This window comes from Panthera uncia, chromosome F2 (genome assembly GCF_023721935.1).
Source record: "Panthera uncia isolate 11264 chromosome F2, Puncia_PCG_1.0, whole genome shotgun sequence".
Taxonomy (NCBI): Eukaryota; Metazoa; Chordata; class Mammalia; order Carnivora; family Felidae; genus Panthera; species Panthera uncia.
The window spans coordinates 37,692,410-37,707,607 of NC_064812.1; the positions used below are offsets into that span (position 1 = coordinate 37,692,410).

At 34.9% G+C, this 15,198-nt stretch overlaps 1 protein-coding gene across 13 annotated transcripts in view; it reads right to left on the reverse strand.

Moving 5' to 3' along the window:
* Positions 1–15,198, reverse strand: part of VPS13B (vacuolar protein sorting 13 homolog B) — an 805,502-nt gene that overhangs the window by 543,531 nt on the left and 246,773 nt on the right. Inside the window, exon 20 of one of the 13 annotated variants that reach the window (XM_049633579.1) lies at positions 9,683–14,334. The exons of the other annotated variants lie outside the window; for them this stretch is intronic. Coding sequence (XP_049489536.1) covers positions 14,312–14,334 — 23 coding nt within the window. The 3' untranslated portion in view covers positions 9,683–14,311. Of the gene's footprint in view, positions 1–9,682; positions 14,335–15,198 lie in introns of those variants that run through there. 13 annotated transcript variants of the gene reach the window in all.

The window sequence follows — 15,198 nt, forward strand, 5'->3', positions numbered from 1 at the left end:
AAAGAAGAGCCATCATATCTCCAAGTAAACTCTCCTTCATAACTACCACCACCTATAAGTTGGAAAAAACAAAGCATTAATGATCTGGAAACTGTACTCTTATTCAAACATGTATTAGGTTTGGTCACATATTGATTTGTTGGTTGGTACAGCAACCACTTTAAGCTACTACTCACTGTTGAGAAAAGTTTAAGCAGATTTCAAACACCATTTGTTTAGGATACAAAAGATATCCAACAATGTTACTATGTCGCAGTTGCATACTGTTACAGTATGTATTCCATAACCAACAGTCTACCTAAGATTTTTGTAACTGACAAAATTATTTTTCAAAATTGACATAAAATTAATTTAGAATAAGTGACCTGTTAACCAAAGAGCAAATTAATGGCCCATGTGCTATTCACTAAGGTATAACCAGAGATAAAGGAACTCAGGTAGTATTTGGGAACTGGAATCAAGAGAGGGATGACCCAAACAAGAGCACATGAACTGATGGAGCCCTGCATAATTGTGCTCACTCTTAACTTTACACACACACACACACACACACACACACACACACACACACACACACACTTGCTTAACAGGATCTTAAATAAGATAGCTGTAGGGAAGTATATCAAAAGATAGGACTCAAAAGAAGGTTATTTGAAGACTTAACATTCAAGTCTGATCTTGTAAATAAAACTTCTCTTTGTGGCACATGCTCCTTCTAGATCAGCAGGTTGTAGTTACAGAATCGTGTATCAAAACAGCAAAGCAAACCACCTAGCTCATGTTAATTATAATTTTTTTTTTTATGTAGAGATAGACTAAGAAAAAGATCTAAAAATGGAGCAGAATAAACAACTGGAACATAAATTCATGTTAAATATGGAATCATTCTGTTGACGAAAATAAAAAACACTAGTAATAAAACAGTTGACAAACTGCATTAAGTACTTCCCAAACATCCGTTTTTGTACAGCTGAGGTAAAATTAAGTAGGAGGTGCTAACTCTTTACATTCACTGTCTTTAATCTTCAAAAGAAACCTATAAGGGAGTGAAACTGACAAATTTTACAGACGGGAAAATGAAAAACTTGGAGTTTTAAGTGTATTTCCCAAGTCACAACAATAGTAAAAGCAAATCTGTATTTGAAAACAAGTTTGCCTGATTCCAAAGTCTAATCTCTTTCTCCTAAATGATGCTACAAATGAAACTGAAGAAATGATTTGCAAAATAATTGTCAGTAGATGTAAGCATTAAATCTTCCAGAAAAAAATAAACTTACATGTCTACAGCTACTTGCATATCTCAAAAAGTTCCAAGAAAAAAAAAAAAAAAGGGACAGAGAGAGTAATTTACTGTGAAACAAAGATGTATTAAGACAGCAAGAAACATTTATTTGAATTTCTGCAATGTTAACCATTCGCATATTAAAATTTATAGTTATACTTGTTTAGCACTAATTAAGTATTTGAAAAATAAACTTTAATGGTTCTCAAATGCAAAATAACACACCAAAATATGCTTTTAATAATTTAATTTGTTAGGCAAGTTCACAAAGATGAATGTTAACAAAATTATTCCCGTCACCTTTTTTTATATTAGTACAACATTAGAAAAATACAAATACCCACCAATCATATTATCTACCAAGAAGAAATTAATTATATATGTAATCATACAACAGAATGCTACCACGTCATATAAAATTAGGATGGAAAGTTGTATTTACTGTCATTGAAGGATGGCTTTCAAACACATGGAAGTGAAAAAACAGGTAGAGAGAATATATCGTATGAAAATTATTTATGGAGAATTGTGTATTTATATATCTAACCATAAAAAATTATCTAAAAGGATATTTGTCAAAATATTAACATTTGCAAATGATTGCTAATACTTCTATATATTTTCCTGTTGTGTTTGAATTCTTACATTAAGCATTTATCATAATAAAAGTGCATTTTCATTCTGGGAAAAAGAATGAATTAGCACATGGTTTTACATACTATTCATATGAACATGGTGAGTAATAATGTCTTAGAAACCTAATCAATCAGGGTGCCTGGGTTGCTCAGTTAAGCATGTGACTCTTGATTTCGGCTCGGGTCCTGATCTCACAGTATGTGAGTTTGAGCCCCACATCAGGCTCTGCAGTGACGGCGCAGAGCCTGCTTGGATTTTCTCTTTCTCTCAATATAAATAAACATTTAAAAAAACCTAATCAATCCATACAACAGTTTTTTCCAAAAACCCATTTCTTAGATTTATAACAATAAAAATGGCTAGATCTTACCCCCAAAAAAGTTACAAACACAATTACAAGTTTATTAAAAATTTATAGGTACTAGAACAACATGTGCTTTTCATGTTTCTGACCTGGTCTGGCACAGAAATGCTATGTACAGATGTAATACCTAAAAACATAATTAAGAGAGTCACAAAAAAGTCAAGTAAACCAATTATAAACTCATTTGTAGTGTTAATAATTATTTACATTATATACATGTTTTGTTGCTTTGATTTTGACATGATTTATGACCATTCAGATTCATTCCTTCAAATTCAGAACAGATCTCTTCTGATCATAAATACTTAAACTTTTTTAATAACACATTTCAAAACATACTTCTCTTATTACCTCTTTTCCAGTTATATTCCTCAGAAGCATTTTGTTAGTCTGTAAAGTTATTATATAACTAAATAACTATCATATGTATTAACAATGTATTATTTTCGGATATATCTCCATAACTCTTTTCTACTGCTTAGTTATTATTGCTCCATGTTCTTCTCAGTATGGCACCAGCATAATGGCTCTAAGTTTAGGAACATCAATTGTTTGTCAATGAGAATGATATCTTATACTTTTTTTTTTTTTTTTTTTTTTTTTTTTAGAGAGCAAGAGAGCAAGCGTGAGTGGAGGAGAAGGGCAGAGAGAACAAGAATCCCAAGCAGGCTCCATGCTCAACACGGAGCACAGTGCGGGTCTCGATCCCACAGCCCTGGGATCGTGACTGAAGCTGAAATCAAGAATTGGATGCTCAGCCAGCTGAGTCACCTAGGTGGCCCAATATCTTACACTTTTTCATCATGACAAATATTTTAACATTCGACTTAAAAATACAAACTAGTCAAACATAGTATCTTCAATATTGCCTTAGAGCCATCAACTCAGCCACATGGTGCTTTCCTCAGTTGTACTTCCGTGTGTTGGATACTATCATAACACACCAACTTTGTTAGAATAATAATTTTACTTTCATCAGTTTAAACAACACTGTAATAAATAATAACAATAAGCAAATTCCCTTGGTTTGTAACATAAGCAGTGACCTCTTTAAAGTGGAGTCTTTATATAATGGATAGTCAACACAAAGGTATTCAGTGCCTGCTATCAAATCATTTAATAAATTAAGAAACACTGAACATGAGATCAAGTAATTTACACAAAGATTGGGTTCCCAAGCTAGACCTGGAATTTATGAGTAACAGCCTGAGAGTTACAGATACATTTTTTCATATAACATTCATCTTTTCTTAGCGATGCTCTATCACTCCATGATATTTCCTAATTCTCTTTGGACTTGACATCAAAATGGTAGTGAAAAGAAGATGATCAAGAAACACAATAATTATTAACAGTTTTGTTTATAAATAATTGTGATTCAAAATAATACACTGACTGTATTTTAGGAAAAAATGTAAAAATTCTACACACAAAGGATATAATACATAAAATTTACCTCAGAACAGCAAATATGTGGAGCATATTTTGTTACTCTTAAACACAAACACATTTTAGACTTCACTTAAAGTAAATAAACTAATCACTATTAATATATCTAAATGAGTTTGTATTTTTAAGAATCTGAGTATATGTGACAAACATATAAGCAAAGTATAATCATCTAGGTCTACGTGTTTAATTTTTGGAAATTTTAAATGCACAGTATCTAAATACGATCTTTTAAGCTACAAACTTCAGAGGCTTACTTCAGAGGCTATAGTCATTAAAAGTAATGGATAAAGTTGGTCAGTAATTAAATTGATCACATCTCCCTGAAGGCCAAAAACCTAATGGATGACAACAGAGCTCAACATTTTCCAGCTGCTAAGGAGTAAAGGCTTTCAACATTTGGATGTATGCAGGCATCTTATTTTCCCAGGATTTCAAAGTCCACATGCAGGCTGCTGTTCAGCTATAATAAATGAGTAATTCAAGTAGGGCATGACTGCTTCTTGTATTAACTTGATAAAGATGTTTCACTCCAAATGCATCAACAGTTGTGTTAAGTCATCCCTTTCACAGGCTGAGACTTACTTATGCTATGCTTTGTTAACAATGAATCCAATAATAATAAAAAAAAAGGTTTATTAAAGTTGTACTTAATAATTAACTCCAAGCTAAACCACATAAAAACTAAATACAATCTAATGGTCCCAATACTTATTTTAATTTTAAAACCTTGTCTCAGAAAACAAAAGCAGTACTAACAAGTACACCAAATATTTTTTTATTTTACAATCACATTATAAAATAGAAACATTTTATTTTATTTTTTTTATTTTTATTTTTTTAACGTTTATTTATTTTTGAGACAGAGAGAGACAGAGCATGAATGGGGGAGGGTCAGAGAGAGGGAGACACAGAATCTGAAACAGGCTCCAGGCTCTGAGCTGTCAGCACAGAGCCCGACGCAGGGCTTGAACTCACAGATTGTGAGATCATGACCTGAGCCGAAGTCGGCCGCTTAACCAACTGAGCCACCCAGCGCCCCTAAAATAGAAACATTTTAAATACAATGTTTTGATTATAGTTACCTGAATATACTAAAATACTTTGGAAAGAAAATTGCTTTACCATAAATATGTACTAAACACTTTCTAACAGTAATTACACATTCTACACTTCTATAAAAATAGGGACTGGGGCGCCTGGGCGGCTCACTCAGTTAAGCGTCTGACTTCGGCTCAGGTCATGATCTCCCGGGTTGTGAGTTCGAGCCCCACGTCGGGCTTTGTGCTGACAGCTAAGAGCCTGGAGCCTGCTTCGGATTCTGTGACCCACTCTCTCTCTGTCCCTCCTCTATTCACACACACTCTTTCTCTCAAAGATAAATAAACATTATAATTTTTTTTTAATTTTTAAAAAAAGAGGGACTTAAACTAATTACCAAACATTTAAAACAAAAGATAGGACAATTAAAATACTTGTAATGCTTAAACAATTTAACTCATATGCAGTCTTCTATTATTCCAGACATAAATATCAATCCCTCTTTGAGAACCCTTTGCTAATATGATTAAATCCTTCATTCTTGATTCAAATTAATGCCTCTCCTCTATTTTCAGATAGTACTTTTCACCCAATCAGTTGCAGCATTAGTTGAGCTTGTTTTTAGAATTAGCTGTATGTGTATACAACTTAATAGAGCTCTATTGAATACCTTTTTTTTTTAATGTTTATTTCTGAAAGAGAGAGAGTGTGCACACAAGTGGGGGAGGAGCAGAGAGGGAGACACAGAATCCAAAGCAGTCTCCATGATCTGAGCTCTCAGCACAGAGCCCAACAAGGGGCTCAAATCCACAAACTAAGAGATCATGACCTGAGCCAAAGTCAGATACTTAACCAACTGAGGAACCCAGGTGCCCCAGTGAATACCTTTTTTATCAGTCTCTAACACTGTCGTGCATGCAGCTAGTAGCCATAAACTGAATAATCAATGATTTAGGGTCGGTCCGATTTTCTCCATAGTCTTTGCTCTTTCATATAATGGTTAAGAGTATGATTTTTAGAGTCAAACTGCTTAGGGCTCTACTTAAAATGCTTGGAATAATACCTAGCACATAGGAAGAACTAGCAAAATATTAATATTATACCAATTGCCTCTATCACCCTAAATAAAACCTGCTTTTTGTTCCTTCATTCCTCATCTCAGTGAAAGGTGCCCTACTGAGTACCCAGCTCTCTAAAGTAGAACACTGGGTGGTTGCCTACTGTGTGCCCTTTCCCTTAGCCTTCATCTTCAATTAACTATCAACTCCTACTGATTCCAACACATTAAAATCTCAAAAATGTAACTCTCTTCATTGACATTATCCTTTTCTTCATTCCAACATTCTCCTACTTGATCTCCCTGCCTCCTGGCTTTTACCCTCACCCAGCCTGCTAAGTTGGTTTCTAAAGCATAAATATGACTTTAAAAAGTTGCAATTGCTCCCTTTAGCCCTCAGCCCAAAACCTTTAAATGGTTTTCAAGGCCTTTCATAACCTAATCGGGCATTAATTCTTATCATGCTCCTGTTCCATTCTAAGCTGCCATTCCAGGGAACTTAGTTGCATTTTCCTGAAACCTAATGCATTATTTCTCCTCTAGCTCAAAATTAACTTCTCATCTTGGACATGACTGATTCCAGGAAATTTTTCCCAAGTCTAAGTAAAGGCTTCCTTCAATGTGAATTCACACTACTTTGTTTTATAACAATGTTTAAACTATCTTTTAATTATATGCTTTATCTATAAATCTCCCTCAATGAACTATAAGTTCATTAGTCTTTTTCATCTTCATATCCTAAGGTTCCAGTACAAAGTAAATACATGCAGAATGAGTGAAGATAACTACTTAGTTACCTGAAAAGGGCCATTTAAATGAATATACATAATAAAAAGAACGTAGGACAAGAAGACAGTCTGTCTGATCTCTTCCACTCACTACCTATTTGACCCTGGTGATATCTGACCACCTGAAAAATGTTTGCTTTATTCTTTTCTATGGACTAGAAATGATCTTCAAAGTTCCTCTCCCTTAAAATATATGCATTTACACAGGATTAGTAATTATAACAAAATCTTAAAGTTGACTGGCAATTAATGATTTAATAATATCAAACTGAATTAAGAAAAAAAACCTCCTACCCAGTAAACTCTAGTTTAACATTGTCTATTTTTCCTCCCTTCTCCATTCAGTGGCTGCCTATCACCCTGTCAGTTTTAGGCCCATTACTACCTTTCCTCCCCCAAAGAGTATTATTCACCAAGCTGTGCCTGCCTTTCATCAATTATAACTTATTATCTCATAAAATTTCATGCTCACATATTGGAGTGATGAGGGAGCATAAGGCAAGCTGAGGGCAAAGCACAAGGGAGTATACCCCCCCAGGTGGGATAGGTGTGATATTCCTCAGGCATTCCTGGCTGCTCAAGGACACAAGAAAGGACAGAACAAATGGTTAAACTGATAAAGTCTCCATCAGTTTACAAATATCTTAGTAAATTATAAGAAAAAGGCAATCTTCTCAATAGCCTAGTCTCCAGAAACCAATAGACTCAGTTTCCTGGAACCCCAGTATCACCCTCCCGTCCATGTGATGTCGGGAACAAAGGCAAGAAGGAAATGGCAGGTAAAATTGTATGGAAACCAATTTGACAATAAATTTCATATTTAGATAGATAGATAGATAGATAGATAAAAATTTCCTTATAGCCTGCAGCCCTCTGACCAGTACTTGAGGCAAAGGCAGGGTTAAACATTTCTCTAGGAACCCCCTATAACTTAATGTTAACGTTCTGACAGAGGGAAAAACAACAACTTAGCTTGACAAGAGCTAGGCCTTCCATAATCTTTGAGTCTTCAGCAAGAAGTTTGGAAACTTCCCTTTTGACTTTATCTCCCCCAAGTCCATGGTATCTAACCAGTTACCCTTCACAACCCCAGAGCAGCTGTTCCTGCCCACAGATCCCATACCTGTACTTTAATAAAATCACCTTTTTGCACCAAAGACATCTTCAAGAATTCTTTCTTAGCCGTCAGCTCCAAACTCCACAAACCCCACCATCACCCCAAAACCTCATCAGGAGCATACTGAAATTCCTGACTTTTCTTTTTCCTGTCACTTCCTATCCAGACTCTCCAAGAAAATGTTCTACTCTCTACTGGAGTCCAGAATTAATCCTAATCATAAATAATAATCATAAGTAACATGTCAAGTGGGAAAAAAAAGAACAAGAAAACTATAGTTAACCCCTGAACAACAGGTTTGTACTATGCAAATCTATTTACATGTATTTTTTTTGACAAATACAACCCATAAAAGAATTTTCTTCTCCTTTTGATCTTAGTAACATTTTCTTTTCTCTAGCCTACTTTATTATAAAAAGTTAATATATGTAACACAAAAATGTATGTTAACCAACTCTCTGTTATCAGTAAGGTTTCCAGTGAAAAGCAGGCTATTAGTAGTTAAGTTTTGGGGGAGTCAAAAGTTATACATGGATTTTCAACTACGTGGGGAATCAGTGCCCCTAACCCCTGTATTATTCAAGGGTCGGCTATACTTGGAAATGAGGGTAAAAACAATAAAAAACAATACTGCTATCAACTTCTGATGTCACAGAAATGTCAGTAAATATCTTTAAATGTCTCTCTAAAAGCACCTTTTTACTGGGTGCTTGGGTGGCTCAGTCGGTTAAGTGTCCAAGTCTTGATTTTGGCTCAGGTAATGATTTCAGGGTTTGTGAGTTCTAGCCCTACATGCAGTTCCGTGCTGACAGTGCAGAGCCTGCTTAGGATTTTCTCTCTCATCCTCTTCCTCTGCCCCTCCCCTCCTTGCTCTCTCTCAAAACAAATAAACTTTCAAAAAAATTTTTAATAAAAATATCTTTTTACAATTCCATTCTCCTATGTCAACTTTTACCTTAAAGAGAATAATTTTAAGTATTAAGTTTACTGATTTATTTTTTCAACAAAGTACTATCTAAAGTACTGACTACTAGTTTTCATTAAAAGTTTAGAATATCTCAACTTCATTGTTGAGTTTAACAACAACAACCAAAAAATTCAGGGTGCCTGGGTGGTTCAGTCAGTTAAGTGTCCATCCCTTGATTTCTGCTCAGGTCATGATCTCACAGTCTGTGAGCTGGAGCCCCTTGTCAGGCTCTGCTTAGGATTCTCTCTCTCCCTGACTCTCTGCCCTGCCACTGTTTGTACTCTATGTCTCTCAAAATAAATAAGGAAACATTAAAAAAAAAATCTGACTTGGCTTTGGATTTTAACCATGACAATTCTTTGTTCTTATATAAAAATGCATTCAAATATTTTAAAGAGCTAACTTTCAAGTAAATACTTAAATCAAAACTCACTGAAGGTTTGGTTTTGTACTATCCCAGAGAGTTAAGTAATGATAAAATTTCAACTATATTTAAAGAAAAAATATATTTTAATTATAAATAGAAAACAAATTATAGGAAAAATTAAGTGATTTTAAACATTTTAGTCACTAGACTAAAACTATTTAAGGAGAAATGCAAATTATACTGTCTTGAAATCTGGTATTTTATTCAGATATACACTAAAACCCTCAAGGCCTTTTTTTTTTAATTTATGTATTTATTTATGAGAGAGAGAGAGAGAGAGAGAGAGAGAGGGAGGGAGGGAGAGGGGGAGAGAGAGAGAGAGGGAGGGAGGGAGAGAGAGAGAGAAAATGAATGAGCGGGGGAAGGGGCAGAGAGAGAGGGAGACACAGAATTCAAAGCAGGCTCCAGGCTCTGAGCTGTCAGCACAGAGCCTGACATAGGACTCGAACTTACCAAGGGTGAGATCATGACCTGAGCTGAAGTCGGATGCTTAAGCGACTGAGCCACCCAGGAGCCCCCACAAAACCTAAAACTAAACTGTAGGGGCGCCTGGGTGGCTCAGCCAGTTGAGCGTCCGACTTCAGCTCAGGTCATGATCTTGCAGTCTGTGAGTTCGAGCCCTGTGTTGGGCCCTGTGCTGACAGCTGGGAGCCTGGAGCCTGCTTCGGATTCTGTGTCTCCCTCTCTCTCTGCCCCTCCCCCGCTCATGTTCTGTCTCTCTCACTCTCAAAAATGGTTAAAAAAGAAAAAAAAAACGAACTGTATATGCTGTGGATTTCAGGGCACATAGGTGCTTTCAAATTTAAATTTTATTTAAATATTAAAGTTTATATATAAAAATTAATGTGCAAGAATGCGTACTTTAAGCAAAACAATAATAATGAACAACTCAGTTGTAAATAAGTGCTTTGGAAAATAAGTATTTTAAAATATTTATGTTTGCAAAAGTACATCAACTATCGTAGAAGAATACAAATATGAATGAGAAAGGACTCAGAATCACATCAAGCAGCAAGCATTGACAGTCACAAAATTTAGCAATTTTTCTATGAACATAATACATGAGTGTGTGTGTGTATGTATGTGTATCGGGGGGAATATTTAAAACTAAATTTATCATATGTAGGTTTATATTTTTATAAGCTTTTAATTATGAATACTTTCTGATATATGCATTTTCTATTGGCTGATTTAAAAAATGTTCTTCTATGGATATACTCTATTTTATAATTTGCCTAGTATTGGACCACAAAGATGACCTATGATTATTATAAATAAGCTGACATGAATACCCTTAAGTTTTAAATATAATTCTTTAAATGGATCTTGGATTAGTCCCTTATAGTCTGGAAATGGATTATGAGAAATGACCACTCTTAAGTTCCTTAATAAATTTTTTTAAATTGATTTCCAGAGAATCTGTACCAATTCACAGTCCTTCCAGACCTTTATGAAAGTATTCATCTCATCAATTTCTCAGTTTTCAGTTTTACAATTTATCAAATACCAATTTCACAGGTTAAAAAGTGTTCCTTTTTAAATATCTATTTCTTTAGTTATTAGTTTCAAGGTTTTCATGTGTTTATCATTTGTGTCTTACTCTTGTCTCCTTTGGACATTTTGCTGTGGTGAATTTCTATTTTTGTTTTTGTTATTTATCTGTAATTGAGCTCTGCACAACTTTGTGTAGTATACTCTTACAAATACTTTCACATTATTTCAGAATTCTATCTGGTCAGTGGAAAAAAAATCACAAAAGACATAATTTTTACATTTGAAGAAGGCCTCTTCTAGCTTAGATAACACTACATAGAACACTTAATTCTCATAAGCAAAATGCAATATAACAAATTAGCAAATAAAACTAAAATGTTATAATCGAGAATGTTACCTCTGTGAAGTTAGGGAACTCCTCCTTCTTATACACACACACACACACACACACACACACCCCTATACCTAAAGCAGTACCTGACACAGAGTACATACTCAAATATTTTCTGTATGAATACTTTCCACGGAGAAGCTTTTTAATAAATTAGAACACATTATTTACTTAAAAATCAGTTTAGAACACTTTATTTACTTAAAAACGAATTGCCTTTTTTTCTAGAAAGTTGTAGGTATTGAGAAAGCACCTGGCTGAAGAGACCTTTATACGACAAGATTTCAAAAGTTAACTCAAGTATAGTCTACAGAATTAGCCCACAATTATTCAACAATCACTACTTTTGAACATGAGGAAACTGTTACTTCATCACTGCCCTCTGCCGGTGGCATTATTTCCCTTTAATTTTCCCTCCATGTATTGAATCTCTGCCTCACAAAATTACTTTTGACCTGCCTCTATATTTAAACCACCCACAGCTAAAAATAGCCTAGCCATCTGGAATTTAGTAAGGCTTGTAGGAAAAAACTTGTGCTTCAATGAAAAGCTTTGCATTGTTTTGAGTACACTCCTCCAGGTTATCTGAGTCTGATTCTATGGAGACTCTGCACATTTCAGTGCCTTTGAGCTTTCTTACAAATCTGTACCTTGTACATAACTGGTAACAACGCAAAATAATTATTGACTATAGATGTAAATAAATTCTTTCAGGTAGAAGTTCAATAGACCGCCCTTCCCCACTATGGAAGAAGCTGGTTTTGTGTCCATTTCCAAATTTATTGCAGCATTACTGATCTATAAATGTCTGGGTTTTTTTTAATTCTCCTTGATCTGGTTGTAACATGTACCTGGTTCTTTCATTGATAATGATGCTAGTAATCTTTAACATTTGTCTACTGCATATCTATACAAGGGTCATGACTGTACTTTCTTTTCCCCATTATTCTTTAACAGGCTGAAGCTAGACTATATCCACCCCAACCCCCACCACCACCATCCACAGACCAATTTAGCAATAAAATGATGTGGGCCTGTAGATAATAAAGCTATCCCCAAATGGCAAAAAATCATTGCCTTTGAACTATCCTGTATGTACCAAATACGTATCATGTACTTGTCATGATCACTGCCCTTAGGAATGCCAAGTTTCTCATGAGGAAGGAATCCTATAAATAGTTAGGACTGTTTGTCATGTGATATGTATGGTCCAAGTGCTACTTAGAAGGGAGTTCTTGATTGGGAAGAGAGAAAGTAAAGGAGAAGAATAAAGGCTAATATCAGAGGAAGGTGGAAAAAAAAAAAAAGACTCCCAAAAAAGTGCTTAAACTCTCGTACATTAATGGACAGCTGACTTTCATCATTTATTCACAAAACAAAGCAATGGCATAAGGATGATTCCTGTGTATACTGTATTGACTAGAAGAAATGCAAAAGCTATCTGTAGAATCAATCTTGTTCTAGAAGGGGTGAGACAAACAGGGAAGAGTCAGGTAGTAAACACTGGTGTGAATTTCACTTCTAAGTGTTTCTTAAGTCAATTCCTACTGGTTTACTAAGGCTTCTATTCTTTTTTGGCCAACATGGCAGCTACCATATAGCCAACTTTAAATCTGGATAGGAAATGCAAAAACAAAAATTCACTTTGAAAACATATCATATTCTAAAATATAAACTGAAATGATAATGTTATCTTTTGATTCATATAAAAATATACAAAACAGGGGCAGTGCCTGGGTGGCTCAGTAGGCTGAGCATCTGACTCTTGATTTCAGCTCAGGTCATGATCTCATAGTTTGTGGGAATGAGTGCAGGCTCAGGGCTGAACTGGAAGCCTACTTGGGATTCTCTCCCTCTCTCTCTCTGCCCTTCCCCTGCTCGCACTCGTTCACTCTCTCAAAATAAATGAACTTTAAAATATATATATAAACAAAACATTACACATTTAAACTTTTTTAATGTTTATTTAATTTTGAGAAAGAGAGAGAGAGCGTGCACACAGACGAGGGGCAGAGAGAGAGGGAGACACAGAATCTGAAGCAGGCTCCAGGATCTGAGCTGTCAGCACAGAGCATGACGCGAGGCTCGAACTCAAAAGCTGCGAGTCATGACCTGAGCTAAGTCAGATGCTTAACGAACTGAACCACCCAGGCACCCCCAAAACATTACACATTTAATGGTGATATTTGCTTGAAGTCCATTCAATCTGAAACACCTCTTGTACAGCAATTTACTATGAAGCTACTACTTCTTTACTTTGCCACTTTTTTTTACTATAGAGGCAGTAAAAAATGCAAAATTTCGACCTTGTGCTGTAAATGAAGGAAACAACTGGTCACTAACAGTCTTAAGAGGTATCTCCCATTGGCTTGCCTCCAGAATCTGGGACCTTTCAAAGAAACAAAGTAATTTCCTGCTGCTATTGAGCCTGTTCCTGTCTCCTAGCATCATGGCATCCAGGAAATATTTTAATCAGGGAGAAGGTTAGATTCTGAGGCACAATAAAGGATTCACTCCCAGCTTCAGAACTGCACACACACAGGTTTACAGCAAAGAAAATTTTTAAGTGAATAGACATCAGTTGGATGTAGACAACAAGGTGGGAAAAAAGACCCAAGAGAAAAAAACCTTAAGTTTTGAAGGAAAACATGATTAAAACAGGGTACTTTCTAGACACAGTAATACTATGAAATATGTATCAGCTCTAATATATATATGTTTTAAATATATTTGGAAATTCCCTTGATTACTATCTGAGACAGAAATTTACATTTCTTCTACCTGAAAACATTGTGTTGTGCTATTACAAGATATCACTTAAACTTTTCGAAAAATAATTATGGTCAAAACGCATTTGGCAAATACTTTAGCAAATCTTTCATTGTGTGTGTGTACATGTACGTCTAAATGGAAAAAAAAAACTTCAGTAATTAGTAGGATAAAAAAATTCTCTATGACACAAATGCAACATTCTCAAAAGGCTGTGTCCTGGTAACTATCATAATCCTTTACAAATTGTTTATATTACGATTAAAAATCACTTTGCTCCTATATTCCCACAACTAGTTCGTATGGTAAAGAGATCAGTAAACTTACTTTTATGCGTAACATCTTTAACATTTGCTCCCCTTTCTGTGCTTGTGATTAAATGTAACATTTTGAAATCCCAAAGTTCTGAGAAAAACATAAATCCTTGTCTCACAGCTGCTGTTTGACTCTGGAAACACATGCATTTTCTTTTCAAGCATCTACCATCAAAACTCCCAAAGGGCTTGGACTGGAGAACACCTGCATCTCTTCATTTAGTTCCAATAACAGGGCCTAAACTCCAAAATTACAAAAATAGACGTTCTGTTCAGCTGTAGTTACATTTTGCCCCTAATTCCCGTGAACAAAAATGCTAGGAGCATGAAATCATTCAGGCAAGCTCTGTCATCAAGAGGATAAGATTTTTTGCACCAGAAGCCCAGTGGGAACATGATAGAAAACTGGCAACAATTACAGATAAAGTACATAGTAAAGTCCTTGGGGAGGAGAGAGGAAATGTAATAAGATAGATGGGTATAATTTTTACACATTTATGCCCAAACCACAAATGTGAATTGTCTTTAATTGCTACAATATATAAGCATTCTTACTCATGTGTCCTGTCAAAAATACTAAAAACATAACTTCAAGGCAATTCACTTAATTCTATATTATAAGGAGAATTTTTTGGAACAAAAAAACATTCCCCATAAATTAAATTTTACAATCTAAAGTACTGCCTCCATTTTAGAAACTCCTTAGCAATTCACATTCTAACCAACCAACTTGAATGGTGAAATAAGATTGTGTGTGTTTGCTGGTATGTTTTAATCAAGAAAGGAAACTACCCACCAATTTAACTGAATTTCCAGAGACAATAATTGTAATTGTGACTTTCTTTTCCAATAACAGTGATCAAAAGTTGCTTACACTTGATGGGTAAAATACAAGTTTTAATACAGGACAACCTAGCAAAGTTGAAAACTTTGTGTTTATTTCTCAAACTGATTACACAGGGGAATAGGAACATTGGCTTAAACTATTATATTTAAATGACATTTTAAGACGAACACTTGTTTTTCATTATTTTAAAATAACATCATAATCACGTAATTCTAGTTTTCTAATCTTAGGAAGAAACTTTTTTTTTTTTTTGCA